Genomic DNA, 20892 nt, shown 5'->3' on the forward strand with positions numbered 1-20892 from the left:
TTGCTGAAAACATCCTCACTACACTTTATTCGTTCATCCAAAATTGACCAAGATAACCAATGATTTGAAATATATCGCCAAAAGACGCGTGATCAGTTATACTTTAAGTAATAGTGAGAAAATAAATTATCACACTGTGATTGTACCAAGGCCATGTTTTTTATCATATAAGCCGACATTGGCTGCGTCACAGCATTGCCACTGATGAACCAAAAAATTGAAATAACGCATTGCTAATAGGAAGTGATAACCTCATGGTCACAGGTCGTTCACAATGTAGCCAATCCGCAGTGCAAAGCCATCAGCTCTTCGGCAGGCGACGAGCGAAGAGCTAGCTTTAGTGTACAACGCGACATCAACTTCCTGTGTACATGTACTATTTCACTAATTGTTTGTGTACAATTCTTGACACATGTAGAACCCAAAGGCTTCAGTAAAACGTGAACGTATACCTTTGCCATTTAAATGCTTTGCTGCTATAATGCAACGGTTGTTTTTTACAAGAATAAAGTTTCCCAAATCTTGCGACAGAGATAACTGTATACACATACATGTCCAGGCAGAGAAGCTTTGCAGCCGGGTAATGGGAAAAAAATAGACCACATATTATCATCTGATGTAGTTGAAAATTCTCTACATCTGAAGAAGTTCACTGAACACAATTCACATTTATATCAAAATAATAAACGTTTATCCGAAGGTTGCATGATTCATCAGTACTTGAGTAGAGATATTCTTGGTACACAATATCAAATATGAATAAAATTCACATAAGCTTGCACTGAACATCAAAGTGATAAAATCGAAAGAACTTACAAAAAATTAGAAATAGTACATAAAGGAGCTTGCAGATTTGACAAATTGCCTAAAGAATCCCGATCAAGACCTGAATTTAAATATGCAATCTCTTTATTTCAACAAGCAGCAGCTTTGTGCATTCGTGTGAATAAATTAAAGTACTGAATGCTATAGTGCAGAAGCTGACATCACAGTTCAGAATGTGAAAAGGTAACATACCAGTACAATTAATACAAAGAAGTACCAGAAAATATCCTGAAAATATTTCAATAATAAAATCCATTACACAGAATTAGAGCTTCATTAAACCTTTCAATTAGACAGAAAGATCTTTTTTTTTTGGTCTGTTGATGCAGCAGTGAATTGTACAAAAATCTGTGCATGATTTCCAATAATCTTACATTTAGTACATTTCGCATGAACTTGTTTAATGAAGGTTTGCAGCCTTCCAACATGGCATAGTTGGGCACAAGGCTTTTTGCTATATATTGACAAGAATAAATTAATATAATCAGTGCTCTGAAATATGTAATTACCGAACTGAGTACCTTCTCCAGGGAAAGCAGATTCAGGCTTCTTGCTGTTTAGTTACACTAGGCAGCTCATTGAAAATGACATCAGGGCTAACAGGGTCCAACATTTCACACAGACGCCAAATGGTTGCAAACGGAGCCACTTCAACTGAGTTTGGGGTGATTGGGCACATTTTGAAGCTCCCAGTGGTGGTAAATCTAACAGAGACAATATGCCCTAGAGCTGACCAATAGCTGGGAAATCGTTCACGGAAAGAATAGTAGCGGGAAAATGAAAACACTGGAGCAAACTGAACCTCGCCCGAGGTTTCACGAAGGAAAGCCTCTACAGAATAAAGATGACATGTACTTACACTACCCCCCCCCAAAAAAAAGATCTGATTTTTGGCCTTTGTGGGTTTGTATGGTCCCTTCAATCCCTGGGTATTTAAGAAGTAAATGGTCCAGATTTCGAAATCCCGTAACAGCTGTATGTTCGAAAGAATGTTCGGAAATGACAAAAAACTGCCATATTGGCAAAAACGTTTGTGATTTTTCTTTGAAAGGATCCAAAAGCCCTTTTTGAATACATTTAGACAGTCGACGAGAAATGTTCCCAGAGAATTGCACAAACACATTTCTCGAGAAAAAGTCAAATCGTGAACCCGATATCATCAGTGTCTCCGTGTCATTTACCACTCTAGAGTTGACCTTCCGTCAATTTAAAGGAAATGGGTCCAGGGACTAGACATGATTGGATGGGGGGGCAAGGGTTACGCCCCCCCAAAAAGAATTTCTTGACAAATAATGGGAGAATAACAATTTTTTAGGCCTACTTCATTACTAGCCTTTCCAAAAGCATGCTACAAGCCCTCAAATGTAGTCTAAAGATTACACGAATGGCCCCCATAAAACGAGTTTGGTCCGCCCGAATATTATGGTTCTGGATTTCCCCCTTGGGACAAGATAAGAAATATTTAGAAGCTCCTGGATAGCGCTGATCAACTATTGGGCTCCTGAACCAGACTCCCCTACCTAGCGTTACGAGCAGCACCCAAACCGGCGTCGGGGGGTCTCCATGTTGCTGACAACGGTCCACTCGTCCTCCTCCTTCTCGTACATCTCCACGGAGCGCAGGTACTCGTTGCCGTCGTAGCCTCCCAGGGCGTAGAGCCGCTGGTTGATGGCGGCCAGGCCCACGCCGCTGCGGGGGTGGTGCATGGCCTGGGCCTGAGTCCAGGTGTCGTTGGCCGGATTGTAGACCTCTACGCTGGCCAAACTGGGCGAGGGAAGGAAGACCCAAGTGCAAGCTTACCAGATAAAGTCTGACAGATATCATCCTAACAGGTGCATAACTTTCATCACAGCATCTAAAATCATCATTTTAATGCTAAAACAAGGCTCCTTTTTTACCAACTCACAGACTTCCCCCCCCCCAAGATCCTGGCTGTCCCGTGGCTGATCTTTTTTTAAACTTAGCATGCAGGTAAAGACATACATTTGTACATTGTAAGAGTGTGCAGAATCAACATGTAACCCAACAAGAGTCTGGTTGTGCTCGGGATATTTTTATAGTTGGGGGGGGGTGTCTGCTCCCAAGATCTTGGTTGCCCTAATGCCTAATCTTGTTGAACCTTGGCATGCATGTAACATCTATTGTGAGTGTATGCGTGAAGTGGAAATGTAGTCCGACATACACGTGAGGCGTAGCTGTTATGGTTATTTATGGTCCAGGCTTGCCGCCCAAGTCCGGCATTTTCTCAAGCAAGGTATGAATGTGGGTCTGATTTTCATAATATTGGCTTCAAAATGATGTTAAAGACGTTCTTGGAAAAACCCCTGGAGGTTCAGTGCCCCCAAGAAAGTTAAACAACATCGGAGAAAAATTTCCGTGCGAGGGGGGACTGATTACCTCCCTCGCTCTTTTTGGGGTTAAATTGAGTTCACTCTCTGACGAGAACAATCCAATGTACCTGATGCTGCAATGGCATCCACCAACCACGTAGATCCTCTCTTTGAAAGCTGTCGCAGCCACCATGGATCGAGCTGTGTGCATGGGGGAAACTGTCCGCCACTTCTTGACCTGTTCCAATCATCACAGCACAGGGTATTACTACTTGTCATCACGACGTGAGACGACACGGTGAGAAATTGCAGTCTTCTTAAAATGAGAATCCTCTAATACACTAAGTGACTTACAGTCTAGTTTGCCAGACAGTTGGTGAAATTATCACCAATGATGAAGCAAAATTACCATTTTTTATGGGGAGGACAATTTTAGATATAGGTAAGATGAGTTTCAGAAACTTCAACTTTTCAACTAGCTGAAAACATTCTTCTGGGTGTCAACGGGAAAATTTTCACCCGCATCAGTCAGCTTCAACATGTGAAAAGCAAGAAAGTTGATGGGGAGACTTTACCCCTGGTGAGAAGCACTCCACACTGCTCAAATCGGCTGAGCCGTCGTAACCTCCGATCACATAGATGCTGGTCCCATGGGTAACGGCAGCAGCCATGCTACGCGGCGATGTCATTTCTAAAAATAGTGAGTGAAACAAAAATGCTGTCAATAATCTTCTATGAGATTCACTTGGAGTTAAGCCTGGTTTCCATATGGTCGTTGTAATGCAGACGGTCTGCATGACATCAAGACGCAGACAGTCGCGGCAAAGATGCTGTGCGAAGTCATTTCACCAAAAAAATTTAACAAAAGGGCATGCAAGACTCAGAAAATTTTACCAAAAAAAATGCCTTTTATAGGTGACAGTGTTGTCTCTTGAAGCCAAATTGATACTGCAGTTTGATGTACCGGTAGTTTGCTAAGGGTCAGCGATTTTGTTGACAATTGGGGCTACATATGCTAGTAATAAGGAAAAAAATGGATAAATGAGTGGTGCCAGGTGAGAGAAACATTGTTGTATGCCCCTCATGCCAGCATGAATGTTTGTATACCTGTAAGCCTACTCATTTACATGTACTTGATGAAGACAGTCGGCACAGTTGAACCGAACTCAATTTTGCCGATCCGTCTGGGGCTGGTTTGCGTTTGTGGCGACACTTCCGTTTGACATTGTTTCCATTTGTCTGCGTTGCAGTTTGCGTCCTGATTGTGTCGCTCTCTGCGTTTCTCACGTCGACATGGAAACCGGGCTTCACTCTCTATCAGACTGAAATGTTGACGGGGAATTCATTCCCACCTCCTTACCGTGGTGGAAGCTTGGCAAGGCAAGGGTAGATATTGAGGAGAGGAGGCCAACAGGGGACACACATTCAAACCAAAAAGCGGGGAAAAAAATGGTTTTGAAAAATGAAAGAAAGGAAATATTTCAGGGGTCTATTTCATTTCCCTTTCCTTCTAAAGCATGAACAAAGCCCCAAAATATAGCATCACCCCTCAGACAGGACGTCAGAACCGTTGTGGGACAATGAACTTTCATCACCATCTCAGGACTTCCTCTCCAAAATTGATTCCCGATTATGGGCCTGAAACATTCAAATTAAATTCAAACTGAAACATTTGCCTCTTTTGCGTCTTAGTGGACGTTTCAGTGTCACTGTTAGACTTACTGCTGAGCTAATACAACTTCAAAACCAGGAGGCAAAACACAAAAGATGGAGCCCCAGACAGAGACGAAGTTGAGTTTTGGAAAAAGGCCCAGAGGCTGGATGAATATTAAAACTACAGATTATTTGCCCTTCCAAATAAAAAAGTCCCCCCCCCAAAAAAAAAGGTCGGTTCTGGATTTGCCTTTGTAGGTTTAGTAGACTAACAACTTTCAACTGCCCATTGATCACTTTCCCACACTGTTTTCAAGGTTTCTGCTATTGAATGAGAAGTACATGTACAGTAAACTTTAAGCTTCACTGGCAGGCTGTTTCAGCCAGGGGACTGACCTATACTGAATGGCCAGCTTACGACCTTGTAATTCAAAGGCAATTCACTCAATTGAAAGTCGCTCCTTTATCCAGTGGAAAACGAGTGGAAATCTACCATAGAAATTCAAGAATACAATCATTCATCCACCTACAGACAAAAAAAACCTACGGGTGCAATGTCAGTGATGGAAATATGAAAATAAATTTGGTTGGCAAATCTGCGAATCATATTGTCATTTGATTAGCATTACATGTATGATGAAATTGACTAGCAAAACCTACATGTAAATGGACCTAACAGCTTTGATCTTGGCCTCTTGCAATTTACATAACTCACAGTAAAGGACAATGCCATCCGGCAGATTCTCTTGTTTCAGCCATGGCATATCTCTCTGCTATTTCTCAACGGTATATTAAGATGGCGCTTTCGGCATTTTTGTGGCGCATTGATTGCCTCAAAATGACAGAAGTAAATGTGCTTATATGTACATGTATGTGTGAAGATATCACGCGTGGGGTGTATGTACCTACGTGTAGTTCATGGCGCCACTGAATGCATGTATGCTCGTACTGTACTGTACCGAACTACATGTGCTAGATAATCCCACAAAATCGCAGCAAACCTTGTTTTCCTCACGATCCGTGGGCCTTGAGCTGCACGAAACTACATGTAGTAAGGGGTGTTTTTTTGGGGGGGGGGGAGGTTGTATGACCGTTATTATGCATGATTTTTAAAAGAAATTTTCGTTCGCAAAAATTGCACTAAATCACTTCCACGTTTGTCTCGCTTTTTGTGCAAAATGCAACGCATTTTGCGATGCGAATCCAGCTATTCCTATCACTGAATGTTTATATTAAGGGTGTGACATTTGCACATTTAGATGTAAATGTTCCAAATCCGTTTTTAGAGATTTTCCTAAAAGATTTTTGGAGGTTTGATGTTTTGACTGATGCAATCTAGCATTCATTTTTGTCGTGAACGATGCCTGTTACATGCTGGGTTTTTTCCTTTCGGCATCCATGTACTTTTTGAGAAAAACAGTGGATTCTAAAACAATAAACATTGCTTGTTTTATATGCCCCAACATCAATCTACATGTATACATTAGTCGGACCATACATTGTTGAACTATATTTTTATATATTATGGAAAAAAGATTTTTTCAAATTAAACATAAATTCCCACTCTTAGTTTATATACACATTTTTTCCTCAAAATGTAAACTTACATGTACTGAACGCACACAACATGAGTACCGCCAGCTAATTTTAAATCGTTGGATTAAAGATACGAACTGAGAAAAAGTGGCAAAAAGTTAACAAATAGGAACAGCCATACAAAGCAACAACCATAACCAAGCTCTTCTTCCTATTGGACTGCAACTGAAAATTGGGGAGTGCATGTGATGGGGATTTTTGTTATTGCAATGTATTGCTACTGGTAAGTACTACAATAGTACTACACTACACTTCAAAATAACAGGAAGAGAGGTCAAATGGCATTTGTTTCAAATGAAATGAGCCACACTCCGAAGGGCACTTGTTTTGCGCAAAAGTCTGCTCAGCCTTTTTTGCACCACATTGAAGCTGAAAACAAGACACATTGTTTCTTTCTGTATTTCTAATTTCATGTTTTCCTGAAAATTCCCTTCCCGCTGAAAAACTATAAGGTCGCCTTGTCAAAATAGGTTAGGTAGGGAAACATGAAGCATAACCACTTTTTTTTGTTCTTTGGTAGCACATTTGTAACGATGACCAGCCACTCAACCACTCAACTCAACCACTTGCTACCAATCTACATGTACCTTAATACTCAATCCTTCCAAATCCTCCAGAGTTGCCTGGTGGATTCTGAAGGGTCTGGGAAGGTTAAGGATTTTCTTTTACACAAGATGACAAAGGAACTTGACATATAAGGCAGCTTTCGAAGTGGGATAGAGTTTGAGTTTAGCCAAGCCTTTTCAGTGCTGATACCTTAACCCTAACCCCCGAGGGTTGCTGGCCCTAACCTTCCCCATTCACACAAAGTTGAACACCCATATGGGACTTTGTGCACAGAGGCTGTTGGACTTTGATTTTTCTGAGGTATGCCAAACCCAATGCAAAAGCTAGCTGTCTGGGCCTACCAGACCTATCCCCACAGAATTCAACACTAAACTACTGTTTAATTTTGTGTGGTCAGGGAAGGTTAGGGTTAACATGCGAAGTATAAACAAACGTACATGTAGACTGTAAGTTTCTTTTATTGAAGGAATCTTCATTAAGATGATGCATGTACGGTACCTGTCGTGTGTTTCCACTCATTTGTATTGGGATTAAATCGCTCCACTGTCCGGGAACTGGTCATCCCATTGTAGCCGCCAAATGCGTACACGTAGCCCCCGGCTGCCGCCACAGCCACGCTGCTGCGGGGCTCCTGGAGGGGCGCCAGGTAACGCCAGCCCCCCGTGGCAGGGTCAAAGCACTCCACCACGTTCAGCGCCGCGTTGTCCGAGCCGCCCACCGCATACAGGATCTTGTCCAGCATGACCGTGCCCACGCCCCGCCGTGGCGAGCCCATGGGGTTGACCGAGGTCCAGCAGTTGAGGGCCGGGGTGTAGCGCTCAACCGTGCTGGTGGTGGTGCGGCCCGGGTTCAGTTCACCGCCTGAAAACACAAAGACATAAAACCTCCCAATTTAGGCCGAAAATGTCCCGCATGTGCATGCATTTTCAACTTCAGTTTAAGCGACAGATGATAATCAAATTTTATCTTTGGTGAGCGTCAAGACACTATTACAGTCAAACTTGTACAAGTTGTTACAACACACTATCAGTGCAATACACACATGTGCAATGTACGTGTAGGATTAATCACCATATGAGAGGATAAAGGGAAACAGCATTTGGAATGCAGTCAGTTGAGGGCACAGACATGCAAGAGCTGGCCAATGTTTTGCAATTTGAACGGCTTTAGAATATCAAATAGTGAAAAAAAACAAGATGATACATAGAAATCAGTGCCTGGGCTGGCACAAGTTTTTGCATTTTTTAAAACTCTTTGACTAATAAGACGTAGGCGCAGTACGTTCTGCATGATTTTCTGGGTTAGGTGGGGTAACTCTTTGACTAATAAGATGTAGGTGCAGGACGTTCTGCATGATTTTCTGGGTTAGGTGGGGTAACTCTTTGACTAATAAGATGTAGGTGCAGGACGTACTGCATGATTTTCTGGGTTAGGTGGGGTAACTCTTTGACTAATAAGATGTAGGCGCAGTATGTTCCGCATGATTTTCTGGGTTAGGTGGGGTAACTCTTTGACTAATAAGATGTAGGCACTTTACGTTCTGCATGATTTTCTGGGTTAGGTGGGGTAACTCTTTGACTAATAAGATGTAGGCGCAGTATGTTCCGCATGATTTTTTGGGTTAGGTGCGATAACTGGAAGCAAAGCTGAGGGTCAAATGTGAATAAAAGTGTTTGATTCAATCACAACATACATATGCATATATGCAAAAAAGTTGCAGGTACCAATGTACCATAGGGTGCCACACACAACATACATATGCATATGCAAAAAAGTTGCAGGTACCAATGTACCATAGGGTGCCACACACAACATACAGGAAGCGTGTGACGACAAGTGTATGCAGAAAAATGTCCTGGTACAGGTGTAGGTTCAAGTGAGTTCAAGTATTGAGTGCAGTAGTAGGGTTTCCCGATTTCCAAAAAAATGGAATATCGAATTCTCCGGTTTCCGCACCTAGATTCCAAAATCAAGAACTTCAGGAAGCCAGTCTAGGCCCACTGCAGTTAGTGGCTGTTGAGAAACATGTTTTCTTTATTGCATAATTTTTAATCAACGGGAAAAAAAGTTATATATGTATGCTGAACGTAGTTCATGATGTACATGTAAGGGTATATTTTACTTTCGAAGCACCTTTTTTCAGATATCTGTACCCGGTTACAAAAATAGAAACAGGATAGTTCAGTCAGCTCAGAACTGGATGATGAAAAAAATCTGACTCAAGTCCCACCAACTGATTGCCAATAGAGGGTTTGCATGGTTGCCATCTTGCAGGCCACGGGATGTGCACAAAGGAGGCTTCCCTGTGGAATAAAGGAACTGCCCTGCAGGATGGCTTCCATGCCGGACCTGTGAACATACCAGCGGGGCCCGGGCCCTTAAAGTGCTGGGAAACGGCCGACCTTGCCGGACCTCTTTTAGGAGGCGCTGAGTGTCTGGAGGATTCTTCAAGCCCCCTCCCCTTCCAATTTAAGGTCTCTTGTTTAAACGTACAGTACATGTACATCAGTTTGGAGTTGACTCTTGTTAACTTGCCAACACTCATTTAGGCAGACTCCTTTATCTATCCAATACATTTCTATTGCTTATCTTTTCTCTCTCCTTGGTGCACTTTTACAGAATGTGAGATGATTACCCAAACAACCTACGAGTGATGCTGACTACACTGGTTGTGGCACGCAGGGCACTAGTCTGCCGTATGTGCCGTTAATCAACAACAACAACAACATGGCTTCCATGCAAAGCCTCCACATCATATTATGATCTCTTTGGCAAAACAAACCGAGACAACAGCACTGTGAGTCTTTAATACTCAGAAACAGGAAAAACTACATTGCCTGATACGTGTACAAGCTGACAATGTGAAATGATGAATAGATACTTTTAAGTTGTCTTGCACTTTTAACGATGTATTGAAATAACAACTGAATGGGAGTTTATTTCTGGCAGATGTTATTTAAGACGTCGTACTTACCAACCACATAAATATAAATAGACCGGCTGAATGAGTGCCTGGGTAATGTTCGAATGCTGACTTCCCAATGCAAACCAGGGTAGAACTGGCTTGCGTGATACCGCCTCGCCTCATCGAAAAAGCTCTTACATTTCTCGTCCGTGGTGACCACGTTGTCCTCCTTGACACGGCTGTGGAGGAACTCCCAGGACAAGAGAGGCAGGCGGACATGCTCGAAGATCTCCCCGACCCGCGGAATGCGCTCCTCGCGATTCTGGTCCACGTAGCGCATGACACCCTCGTACACGTCTTCTTCTTTCGGGACGTTCAGTGCGTCCCGTCGGATCAGGTCGATGAGGTCCTCCACGCCAAGGTGGAGGAACTCCTCCTGCTGCGCAACCTGGCAGAAGTTCTGCTGGGCGAACGTGTCGGCGGCCTGCTGCAGCTCGAAGCAGCCATGCCGCTCAGCGAAACCGCGGATGCCAAGGCAGTTTGACGGGTGCAACTGCGTCTTGAGGAACTCACAGCAGAGGCCAATCACCGGCTCGATCTGCAGCAGGCACGCAGCCTTCAGCACCGACTGGACATTGTCCTCCGTCACGCTGACCTTGGCCGAGTACGCAAAGTTGACGATCTCCTGGATGGCCACATGGTCCATGTCCTGCAACGTGACCGTCTTCTCGTTGCACTCCCTCAGCTCGCTGGTGAACATGGCATTGAAGTAGGGGCTACAGGCGGCGAGCACCAGCCGGTGGGCCAGGATGGACCGGCCTTGCACCACTAGTGTCACATCGCACAGCTCCCGGCGCTGGTGCATGGACTGCATGACCGCCAGCATCCCCAGCGCGTGCTGTTGCCGCATGAGTAACGCGTCGTCTGTCTCGCTGCTGCTTATAAGTCCGTCTTGGATGCGAGCTCTCTTGTTGGGCCTCCAGGTCCGATCTTGATGGATGAATGTTGGTGTTTCGCTCTCTTCCATCACCTCGGGAATGTTGGCAGCCATGAGAGCAACTCAATTCAATCCCAATGGGAACAAGAGATCATTACTCAGAACTACTCTAAAACCTAAATATATAACAGACACAGAAACAACTCTTTAAAGTTATACCACCAAAAGTATTATAAGGTACAGTACACCATCCTCAATAGAGCTGTGCGGAATATCCGATCGACTGTCGAATATTATTTTCGAATTTGAATATTCCTGATGTCAATAGAAGGGAGCCAACCCACGCTTTTGTATTCGGCTCGGTAAAATGGCCGCTGGTTGGCTTCTTTTTCATACAAAGGCGTTGCGAGTCAAAGTTTTTTAAATACGTCCGTTGGTAATGACGGAGTTACATGTACCTAACGACAGAGGCTTTGCATGTTTTTAACTGTCTAACTCCACGATCCAATTAATGATTTCATCACATTTACCAAGCTAGAGCAACTTTACAAAGACCTGCAAATGACAGAGGACACCATCCAACTTACCTGCTTTGGGGGTAAAGTTAGACAAAAAAAGTTAATAATTAAAGGTAAAAACTGCTGAGTCCATCCATACAGCTCTATGGTAAGATGGTGCGGGACATCATGTACGTACATACAAGCACGTACGTTCATATAGAAGTCGCAATCGACCCGGCGCCTGGTCATGTTTAAGACGCATGCACACAATTGCATAACCAGTCTGCGCTCCTCGTTATAAAGAATGCAAAATCCTATGCAGAGATACTGGAACACAGACTGCATCCCCGGCGTCTGGGTGGTTTCATTTTAAACATGGGGTTTTTCCTCTCTAATTGGTAAACAAAAATCAGCGCAGACTGCTCAAGATTGAGTAGAATCTGTTACAAATGATCATTTTAGCAATAAGAATAATAGTGTAGCTGTATAAAATTAATAAATGAGGGTTGGGCTCCTTATTATCCACAATAATTTAATTTGACGCTCCCAAAGGGTACAGTACAAAATGCACTAAAGCCAACCGTATATGCGCGTGGCATGCACGTAGCGGATACACTGTATGTAGCATGAACTTAGCCCCACTGAACTCACGTCGTTGCTGCGCCAATGCCGAGTTAACTTTTTGAGTGTGAGAAAGGTGACGACGAGGTTCTGATATTCTTTAATCTTTGGGAAGACATAGGTGAGGTTCTGAGGCTGTTGGTCCATTCATAGTCTAGTTTGGCTTTAATCGTTTCGTATCAGGGATGCATATTACTAATACCTTGATGAGGAGATAATACAGCGTTCCACCATCAGAACCAAACAGAGTAGGCCTACAGTACAGTGTGTAGGCCTATCCTACAATGTTTTATCGTGGTTTTATTTTCCAGAATATGAACATCAAAGGTTGTACTTGTGAAGTTGTTGTCGAGAAGTCTTAATCCTTCACAAGACAAGATGGCATGGAGGAATTAAAAGACCACACAATACCACATAAACACTGAATCTGCTTGCCCAGAAGAAGGTACTCAGTTACCGAAAGCTCGGCAATCACATATTTAAGAGCACTGATTTGATATTATATACTCGTCGATATTCCGATCACGGTGCCATGCAGCCCTTCCATATTTCTCTGAACCGCATAAACACAGTTGCCTTCTGTCTGAATCCAAGTCACAAGCTATTCAAATGTACTTAACATGTTTAATAAAAGCATTTCTTGGTCATTGACCACCCTGTTACTTGAGACAGGTCTTGTGCATAGTCTTGTGCACGGAGACTTGTGTCTCTGGTCTCGACTACAACACTGATAAACATGACTGATCTGCTGATGTTGTTAACATCTGTTTGTTGTTGTTAACTCTATGGACGGAATTCATAGAAACACAATACCAGGTTGTTGTTTTTTTACTGTTAACTGAGGAGTGTTGGACAAGCACCAGTCTATTCTATTTTCATTCCAAAATCATTTCACAGTAAAGAAAGAGCGTGGAAAGAGCTGAAACATGGAAGAAAGTAACAGTCAAGGTCGGCTCAGCATGACAGAAGGAAACATGGAAGGGGGAGGCACTGCCCCTGACCCCACGCCATGCAAGGACACCCTTCATCCTGAGGCTAAAGTAAGACTGATGAAAATTCTGAATGAACGGCAAGGGACGGCAAGAGTCAAGGCAGAGTAAGCAGGCCTGTTGTTTTGTTGTTTCACTCATCCATCACGTCCATGTCTTCAAAATTTCCAAATGTTACATATTCACTTCAAGTTTAAGCGGTGTGTCTCTGGACGTTGGCAATTGTTCTTACGAATATGTGCTACACGTACCCCCTCAACTTGTGTGGGCCAGAAGTTCTAGTAATTTACAGATCCCCTTCATCTGATTGGAGGATTGGTGGTGATATGTCATGAATTATTCATCCCAGTGCATGGTTATCTTAATATTCCTTATTCCTCTGTTTCAGTATGATTTACCTACACCCAAGGGGGTAAGGGTTAAAACTCCACCGCAAAATTGAAATTGACATATTATCCATCAATTTTTAAACATGAAATGGAACATCCCATCTGTCACCTGGGAAGCATTGTTACACTGCTCTCTCTCAAATATTTGTAAATATACTTTTCGCATTGTTCAGTTAAACTATTTGGTGACATCGCGATTGAGCTTTTCATATGACCTGTTTTTCCCAGTTTTATCGATTTTGAGAAGATCCACTTGAAGTACGGATTTGGGAGCTCTGAATCTCATCAGCCACCTCCAAACAGCGAAGGAGATAGCAGCAAAACCCCAGGACAGACAGCAGATGCCAGGGGACCTCCGAAGAAAAAATTCAAAAAGGAAAGGGGGATGAACCACAACCGGCCCCGGAACCGTTGGGTGCCCGTCTCGGAAAAGCTCTGTCCATCCATAATCAGCGGCGAGGTGTGCTCGTACGGCGAGAGATGCAACTATTCGCACGACATCGCCGCAAAGGCAGCAGCCAGAGAGCTGGACATCGGAGACCGCTGTTACAATTTTGAGACGTTTGGCAAGTGCCGTTACGGCGTGGTGTGCCGATTTGGGAGCTCCCACCTAACAGAAGACTTCAGGAACATCACCGATGAGGAGAAGTTTGAGGCAAATGCCAGCAAATCGACCACACTGAACAACTTGGCAATTGATCTCAAAGTTAAGCTCAGAAAGAAGAAGGTCAAGTTTGAGAAAGCCGAACAGTTTCTTTCCCTGTTAGCGAAATCCAAGAAGAAATCTCTGAGGCAGTTTGACCAGAACGAGACCAGAAATGGCACGCCAGAGGAAACTAGGTGTCTTAGTTCTACACTAGGGACTGCGCCTTCCAATTTGCCTACCCCTGTCGATGAGGTCGGTCAAAACAATGTTGCTGTCGATCAAGAAGGCACAGCCAATCAGAATCAGGTTTTAGAGAGTGGGAGTGTCCAGAGAGATGCAGCCACCAATCTGGGCCCAGATGACGCTGCACCCACCTTAACAGCTTGCCAGGCAACTTCCAATCAGAGTGGAGACTGTGTTCCCCTGGCCTCACAGCAACCAAGATCTGGCATTGTTACCAATCAAGACATCATAAGAACGAGGAAATGCGAGAAGAAGCAGGTGAACTTTGAAGGGAAATCATATTTGGCACCCTTAACCACAGTAAGTAAAGTGTTTTCATGGATTTGTAATTTACCACGAGAAAAGTGTTTTTCACAAATTCCATAATATTATCTTTGATAAGCAGAGTACAGTATATACCTGTATATTGCCATCCCTATGGTTGCCATCCCTATGGTTGCCCATGGATAGCCATCCCTATGGTTGCCCATGGTTTGCATCTCTATGGTTGCCATTCCTATCCGCTCCAAGTGGAACAAAAGAGGGCTTGTTTTTTTTGGTACTCGTTTGATGCCGAGCACGCTGAGTACACAAAACTTTTTTCCAGCAGGTATGGTCTTTGCCCATTGGGGGTGCACTTAAGCGGATAGTTGCCGTCTCTATGGTTGCCATCTGTATGATTTGCATCCCTATGGTTGCCATCTGTATGGTTGCCATTCCTATGGTAGCCATCCCTATGGTTGCCATTCCTATGGTTGCCATCTGTATGGTTGCCATTCCTATGGTAGCCATCCCTATGGTTGCCATTCCTATAATTGCCATCTTTATGGTTGCCATTCCTATGGTTACCATCCCTCTGATTGTCTTTGTAATGATTTCAAATACATGTACGTGTACTTGCATTACTGGGACGTATGCAGGTTTTAAAAAGTGTGGGAAAGGAGCCTGAATTGCAACTAACACCATCATTTTACAGGGTATTTCAGTTTAAGGGTTCCAGCTGGAGAATTCTGACTCTTGCTGATTCTACATCATGGTTGTCCTGGGCTTGTATTATTTTTGGCTAGATATACAGACTATTCACACGACACTGCACACGCTGTGAAGAGCTTTCCCATACATGGTTAAATGTCCTCCGTGCTTCGGCACAGGGAATACTTGCTATTCAGATGTCATTCAGCATGAAGTGTTAAATGAACCGAAAATAACGATCGCCAAAGTTGTAACTATTCCTCACTTGGTGACGGTGTCAAATGAAAACTTGAGCCCCGCATGTGCCGTTAACAGTGTGTGATGGTTTCATGCCTTCATGTATTTTTTTTCTCTCATTTTGCTGTGATTCTAGGTCGGCAACCTTCCTTTCCGGCGTGTCTGCAAGCGTCTGGGTGCTGACATCACCTGCGGGGAGATGGCCATGGCTACCAACCTGCTGCAGGGCCAGCCCTCAGAATGGGCCCTGCTCAAGAGACACTCCAGCGAAGATTGTTTTGGTGTTCAGGTTGTCCTTTAAACTTGCCCCAAATAGTATTTTTTTTGGTTCAGAAAAATTGAGGGTCTGTTTACAGAAATATTGAGGTTACTTTTACAGTTCTCTTGATATCTTGTTGAGTATAATACATGACAAGTAATCATCCGTCTTCAACTATGAAGGAACCCAAAACTATCCATCTACTCCGGCAAGGAAAGAACTGATTGTGATAAAATGCCATGCTCAGGGACATCGGTTGATTCTTTATTTCCTCAGCTGGCTGGCTACTTCCCTGACACCATCAGCAAGTGTGCGGAACTCATCAACACACACTGTGAGGTGGACTTTGTGGATCTGAACGTAGGTTGCCCCATCGATCTGGTCTTTCAAAAGGTCAGTAAACCACATTGAGTGGCCAAAGAAAAAGACAAGATACTGCAGATTTGTTTCCTACATGCTCGGCAGAATCTAACACCTGGTTTTACTTTGTGTTGGTGTATTCAGAACAGAAGCACCAGTCAACTTTCCCAAATACATTGTCACCAGTTTTGTTGGATAAATGCACACTTGCTGACAAATTCAGGAAAAGTGTGGTTGGGCCGCAGGTCAAAGTCGTAGCATTTGACCTTGGACCCTGTCCATCTTCTCTCCTTTCAGGGAGGAGGCAGCGCATTGATGGGCCGAGCCAACAAGTTTGAAGACATCGTCCGGGGATTGGACGCAGTAAGTTTATTTTGAAGATCTCAGACTTCTTCTGTCATGTCAGGAACCCACTGCCTCTTTTTCTGTCTAACCACATATCTTCCATTGCTTATGAGACATTCATTCTAGTGAATATATTGTGACTGGACTTGTGAAGGGACTTGTGAAAGGACTTGTGATGGACTCGAATACAACACTGCTGCCAGACAATTAATTTTATGTGTGCTCACATTTTATATAGTTTCGCTAGCTTTTATCTTCAGTCCGTTAACCCCTCAACACCGGGATTCTTTTGACAGCGACTGCTGGGCTGCGGTATGCTCAGTATGCAAAGCCCTGTCCAGCAGCTGGCCCACATTGAAACCTCAGGTGCATGATGATTAGAATGTATGTGTGGTGTGCACTCATCCTCACACAGAGCCGTGACTGTAGCCGTCTCCTGGCCTTAAACTCCTTTGCTTGTTTGATTCTTTTTTCCTCTAGGTTCTGGACGTTCCCGTGACGGTGAAGATGCGGACGGGCATATCGGAGAAGCACAATACTGCCCACAAGCTGATCCCAAAGATCTACGACTGGGGGGCATCCCTCGTCACGGTACGTTGCGAGTTGCGTCAAGGCTGGCTGGGAGTTTGATTTAAAGTGGGTCTGGAATTCTGGTGTACGGATTTTTAGGTCATGTCCAACCATCCCCCTTCGTCCCCTCCCCCCAGCTTGTCACATTTCCATGGCTAGCAATGTTTTTCTACACAGTCATCCCCCGCCCCGTTCCCGGTACAGATTTGTGCCAGTGCTATCTGTTTCAAAGCATGGCGCGAATAAAGGCGAAAAACAAACAAAATCACGATTTGGGTTTTTTTTTTTACAGCTGCACGGCCGGAGTCGGGAGCAGCGCTACACGAGAACGGCCGACTGGAACTACATCCGGCAGTGCGTGGAGGTGGCCAAACCCCACCCCCTCATAGGTACATTTTTGGCTAAGTATAGAGGATTTTCAGTCACTTGATTTTTGATGGTCGGCATTCAGTTTACACTGTCGTGTGCGGAAATGTGTGTGCCATTGAAGTCACTAAACAATCTGGCATACATGAAACTGCCAATAGACCTTTCTTACCCACTTGACTAGATTGCGCTAAATGTAAACAATACCGCCACAAGTGGATCGCCGTGGCCACGGTAATGGAATATGTTCCTACAGGCAGCTTCAACCAGTACCACACACAAGCGCACGTGTGAATGCTGCAGTTTGTCTTGAATAAGTAGATCACCATCGCAGCACATAGAGGTCCAGCACGATTGTGACAACACAGGAAAAAGGTCTATCGAAATACCGAGATTCGAAACTGCACACGCCTCCACAGACAAAGTACGCTTCCTGTATGTTGTGTTTGCCCATCATTACATCACGCAAAAAACCTCTGTAGAGAATGCAGGATATTCCATATCAAGTAGTGGGTACCGTACATCAATGCGCCTTTGAGGAATGACGAACCTGCTTTGATTGAAACAGCTCTTAGACGCTGATGACGAGCTGAACTTGTCCTGTTGTTATTCTGGCCAGGTAACGGAGACATCCTCTCCTATGAAGACGTGAAGACCCACTTGGAGAATTCCGGAGCCGCTGGAGTTATGATTGCAAGAGGGGCTCTGATTAAGCCGTGGATCTTCACTGAGATCAAGGAGCAAAGGTGGATCATGAATATTCATATCTGTAAAGATTTGTAAGATTTCATTGAGAGATGAGACTGAATATGCATGATTCCTGGATGACTATGGCTGACTAATTTTTCTTGATGAGTTTTTGAATAATTAGAGCCCAAAACTCAGTTCTGTAATTTTGTGTTCCGTGGGTTTTTCCCTTAATGTTTTATTCATATTTCGTGGCAGACATTGGGACATCTCAGCAAATGAGAGACTGGACATTCTCAGAGAATACACCAATTATGGCCTCGAGCACTGGGGATCAGACACTGAGGTACGACTGAATGTAACATGTGATGTGATTAGTTGGCTGCCGTGGTTGGAATGATAAGAAACCAATTATTTATGACTTTACAAAATTTCGGCCTTGATAATAGAAGGAAGGCGCTGTTTGATTGACCAGTTTTAGCTTATTCATGTACATGTATATTGAGCTGTATAAATTTCTGGCCGTGTTGTTTCCAGTTTCATTGTTACACTATGCAATCGGTTGGTCTTCCAAATTGGGGGTTGAAAACCTGTTGAAAAAATTTGTGGACAGGGAGTGGAGAAGACCCGGCGTTTCCTGCTGGAGTGGCTGTCGTTTCTCCACCGTTACATCCCTGTAGGCATTCTGGAGCGACTGCCCCAGAAGATCCAGGAGCGACCGCCCTACTACGTGGGGCGCAGCGACCTAGAGACGCTCTTCTCCAGCACAAACTGCGCCGACTGGGTCAAGATAAGGTGAGGCCGGGAAACGCCTTTGCAGAATTGGTTCCCCCAAAGGCTGACATGATTGAGACTCAGTCTGATTTCCAGAGACTGGAATTGTAAGCCACTTACCGTGGAGGTGTTAGGCTTGTGTTGCAGGTCACACGCATGACCTATGGGTCATGCCGAGATACTATGGTGTGATAATGTAGTGTGCCAAGACACCTAGAAAAACAAGTGTGTCATTCAAGTGAGTTTCACAATAGTGGCATCCCTCAGGGTTAAACTATAAAGCTAAAGTACAAAAAATTACAGGGGAATTATCTTTATACCCCACTTGTACTAAGAAGGCATCAGATGGTCCAAGTTGCCGGCTAAGTTGCAGGTTAAGGGAAGTGTTTTCTGTTCAGCTTTGTAGCAAGTTTGGATGGCTTGAATTTGGTATATCTGAAAAGTAAAATCATGGGCCTCTACTGCGTGGGTGGACTGGTGTGCAGATCAGGGGTAGTATGGGCGATTCACAATAGTGCGCCCCCAAGAGTCTGCAACGAAACTGTCAACCCTTTCCGGATGCACATTGGGTCGACAGATTCGGGGTATTGTGATTGGCCAATGCATTGCAAACTCTTGGTGGCGCACTCTTGTAAATCGGCCCTGTTGTAACCTTCCTCTGTTGACAGTTTAGGCTGGTAATTTATTTCCTAACTAGCCAATAAGCATTGGGCCTACATGTCAAAGTATCGTTTTCCTCTGTTCTTAATTTCATCAAGAAATCACAAATTTCTGATTTTTTTTTTCCTCTGTAGTGAGATGCTGCTGGGTCCAGTTCCTGATGGTTTTCAGTTCCTGCCTAAGCACAAAGCCAACTCTTACAGTTAGTGCCGTCAAGGGACCAGTCTGCTAAAATAAAATACTAAATACATCAGATCTAGAGCAAGGATGGAAAGGAGAATAGACTTTTTATTTTATCAATTTTATGAGAATCCAATCGGTCAGGCTCATTTTCGTTGAAAGTTGGGACACGTCATAGTTCAACAAGCTCCGCCTGTGTGCTCAAATAAGCCACTTGCGAGTTAAATTTGAATAAAATCTGGTACACTGTATTATCTGATCGCACAGAAACGTAACAATTTGAATTCCCCAGACTAAAGACACTGTTGCTATACCTCGTGATTCAGGGCAAGCTTTTGCATAGCGACCACCATCTCTGGAATGGACTGGTTCCTTTGTGCCCTTCTTATCCATCGAGAACAGTGTATTATTGCAAGGCGTATGTTATGTAACTAAGCAAAAGTTTGTCCCGAATCACGAGGTACAGCAACAGTGGTTTTAGTATGGAGAATTTAAGTTGTTATGTTCACATGAATTTAAACAACTCAGTTTACCAGATTTTATTCAAATTTACCTCTGAAATGGCTTATTGGTATGTCTTTTTCCCAGCTTACATTCTTTGAAGGTCTCCAAAATGCCACTTTATACACAAAATACACGGTGCAGAATGCTTTAGCTTATGGTGTTGGGAATGGTGCGATAGTAAAAGTAGACATTTTGATTTTCACTCCGGGTGATTCTTAATCCAATTTTTTTGTCAACTTTGTTGCGAATTCGTATTCGTCAAATGGTGTCAAGACTGATCTAGTGAGTGCACTGATCTAGTCGATGAATCCCAGGACCATGGTAACGCTATCACTAATCATCAGCAGTGGCCCCCGCCAATGGCGGTGAGCTGTGGGGGTAGCTGTTCCCATACAATGCCTTGTGCCATTAAAGCTTTATAAAGGAGGCCATGGGGAATGCCCAGTCAACGCATACATTAAATTGTCATTGGCCAGTGTTGAGTATTATCGATTATCACTGAGATATTGGAATATTTATTTTGAAAAATCAATCGTATCAGGAGGTGAAAATCAGTCGGAAATAAAAAGAGAAGAGTCAAGTTCTTTTGTGCAAAATAGCATTGTAAAAGTATATTTGATGGTGTTTAAGTAAATGTTACTGGCAGATGATGGAAAATGCCCAACAGTATGGCCACACAATTACTTCCCCTCAAACTTTTATTTTCCCTATTTGTGTTGTGTGATCTCATTGGGACTTTGAGAATAAATCATTTACATGTATTACGACTGAACATCATGTGGATTTCCAGCCTCCTTT

General features: G+C 43.7%; 3 protein-coding genes across 6 annotated transcripts in view; 1 reads left to right on the forward strand and 2 right to left on the reverse strand.

Moving 5' to 3' along the window:
- Positions 1–20892, reverse strand: part of LOC110982619 (uncharacterized) — a 155295-nt gene that overhangs the window by 31042 nt on the left and 103361 nt on the right. The window lies entirely within an intron of this gene.
- LOC147796273 (kelch-like protein 18) lies at positions 669–11557 on the reverse strand. Its single transcript, XM_087148193.1, has 6 exons — positions 11401–11557; positions 9946–10989; positions 7470–7832; positions 3731–3846; positions 3284–3393; positions 669–2589 (listed from the first exon to the last, which is right to left on the reverse strand). The coding sequence occupies exons 2-6, from the start codon at positions 10925–10927 to the stop codon at positions 2352–2354; spliced, it is 1809 nt and encodes a 602-aa protein (XP_087004319.1). The 5' UTR covers positions 10928–10989; positions 11401–11557; the 3' UTR covers positions 669–2351.
- LOC110982625 (tRNA-dihydrouridine(47) synthase [NAD(P)(+)]-like) lies at positions 11925–20866 on the forward strand. Of its 3 annotated transcripts, XM_022241177.2 has the most exons (13): positions 11931–12055; positions 12246–12379; positions 12832–13030; positions 13541–14501; positions 15526–15678; positions 15925–16041; positions 16306–16371; positions 16834–16944; positions 17216–17312; positions 17909–18035; positions 18235–18322; positions 18590–18771; positions 19545–20866. In XM_022241177.2, exons 3-13 carry the CDS (start codon positions 12861–12863, stop codon positions 19615–19617), a joined length of 2145 nt encoding a protein of 714 aa, XP_022096869.2. In that variant the 5' UTR covers positions 11931–12055; positions 12246–12379; positions 12832–12860; the 3' UTR covers positions 19618–20866. The 3 variants fall into 3 exon arrangements, with proteins under 3 accessions (XP_022096867.2, XP_022096870.2, XP_022096869.2); XM_022241175.2 differs by lacking the exon at positions 12246–12379 and having other exon boundaries at positions 11925–12055; XM_022241178.2 differs by lacking the exon at positions 12246–12379 and having other exon boundaries at positions 11925–12010.

This window comes from Acanthaster planci, linkage group LG17 (assembly GCF_054643075.1).
Source record: "Acanthaster planci isolate LZ-2023a linkage group LG17, COTS_SCS, whole genome shotgun sequence".
In the NCBI taxonomy this organism is placed as follows: Eukaryota; Metazoa; Echinodermata; class Asteroidea; order Valvatida; family Acanthasteridae; genus Acanthaster; species Acanthaster planci.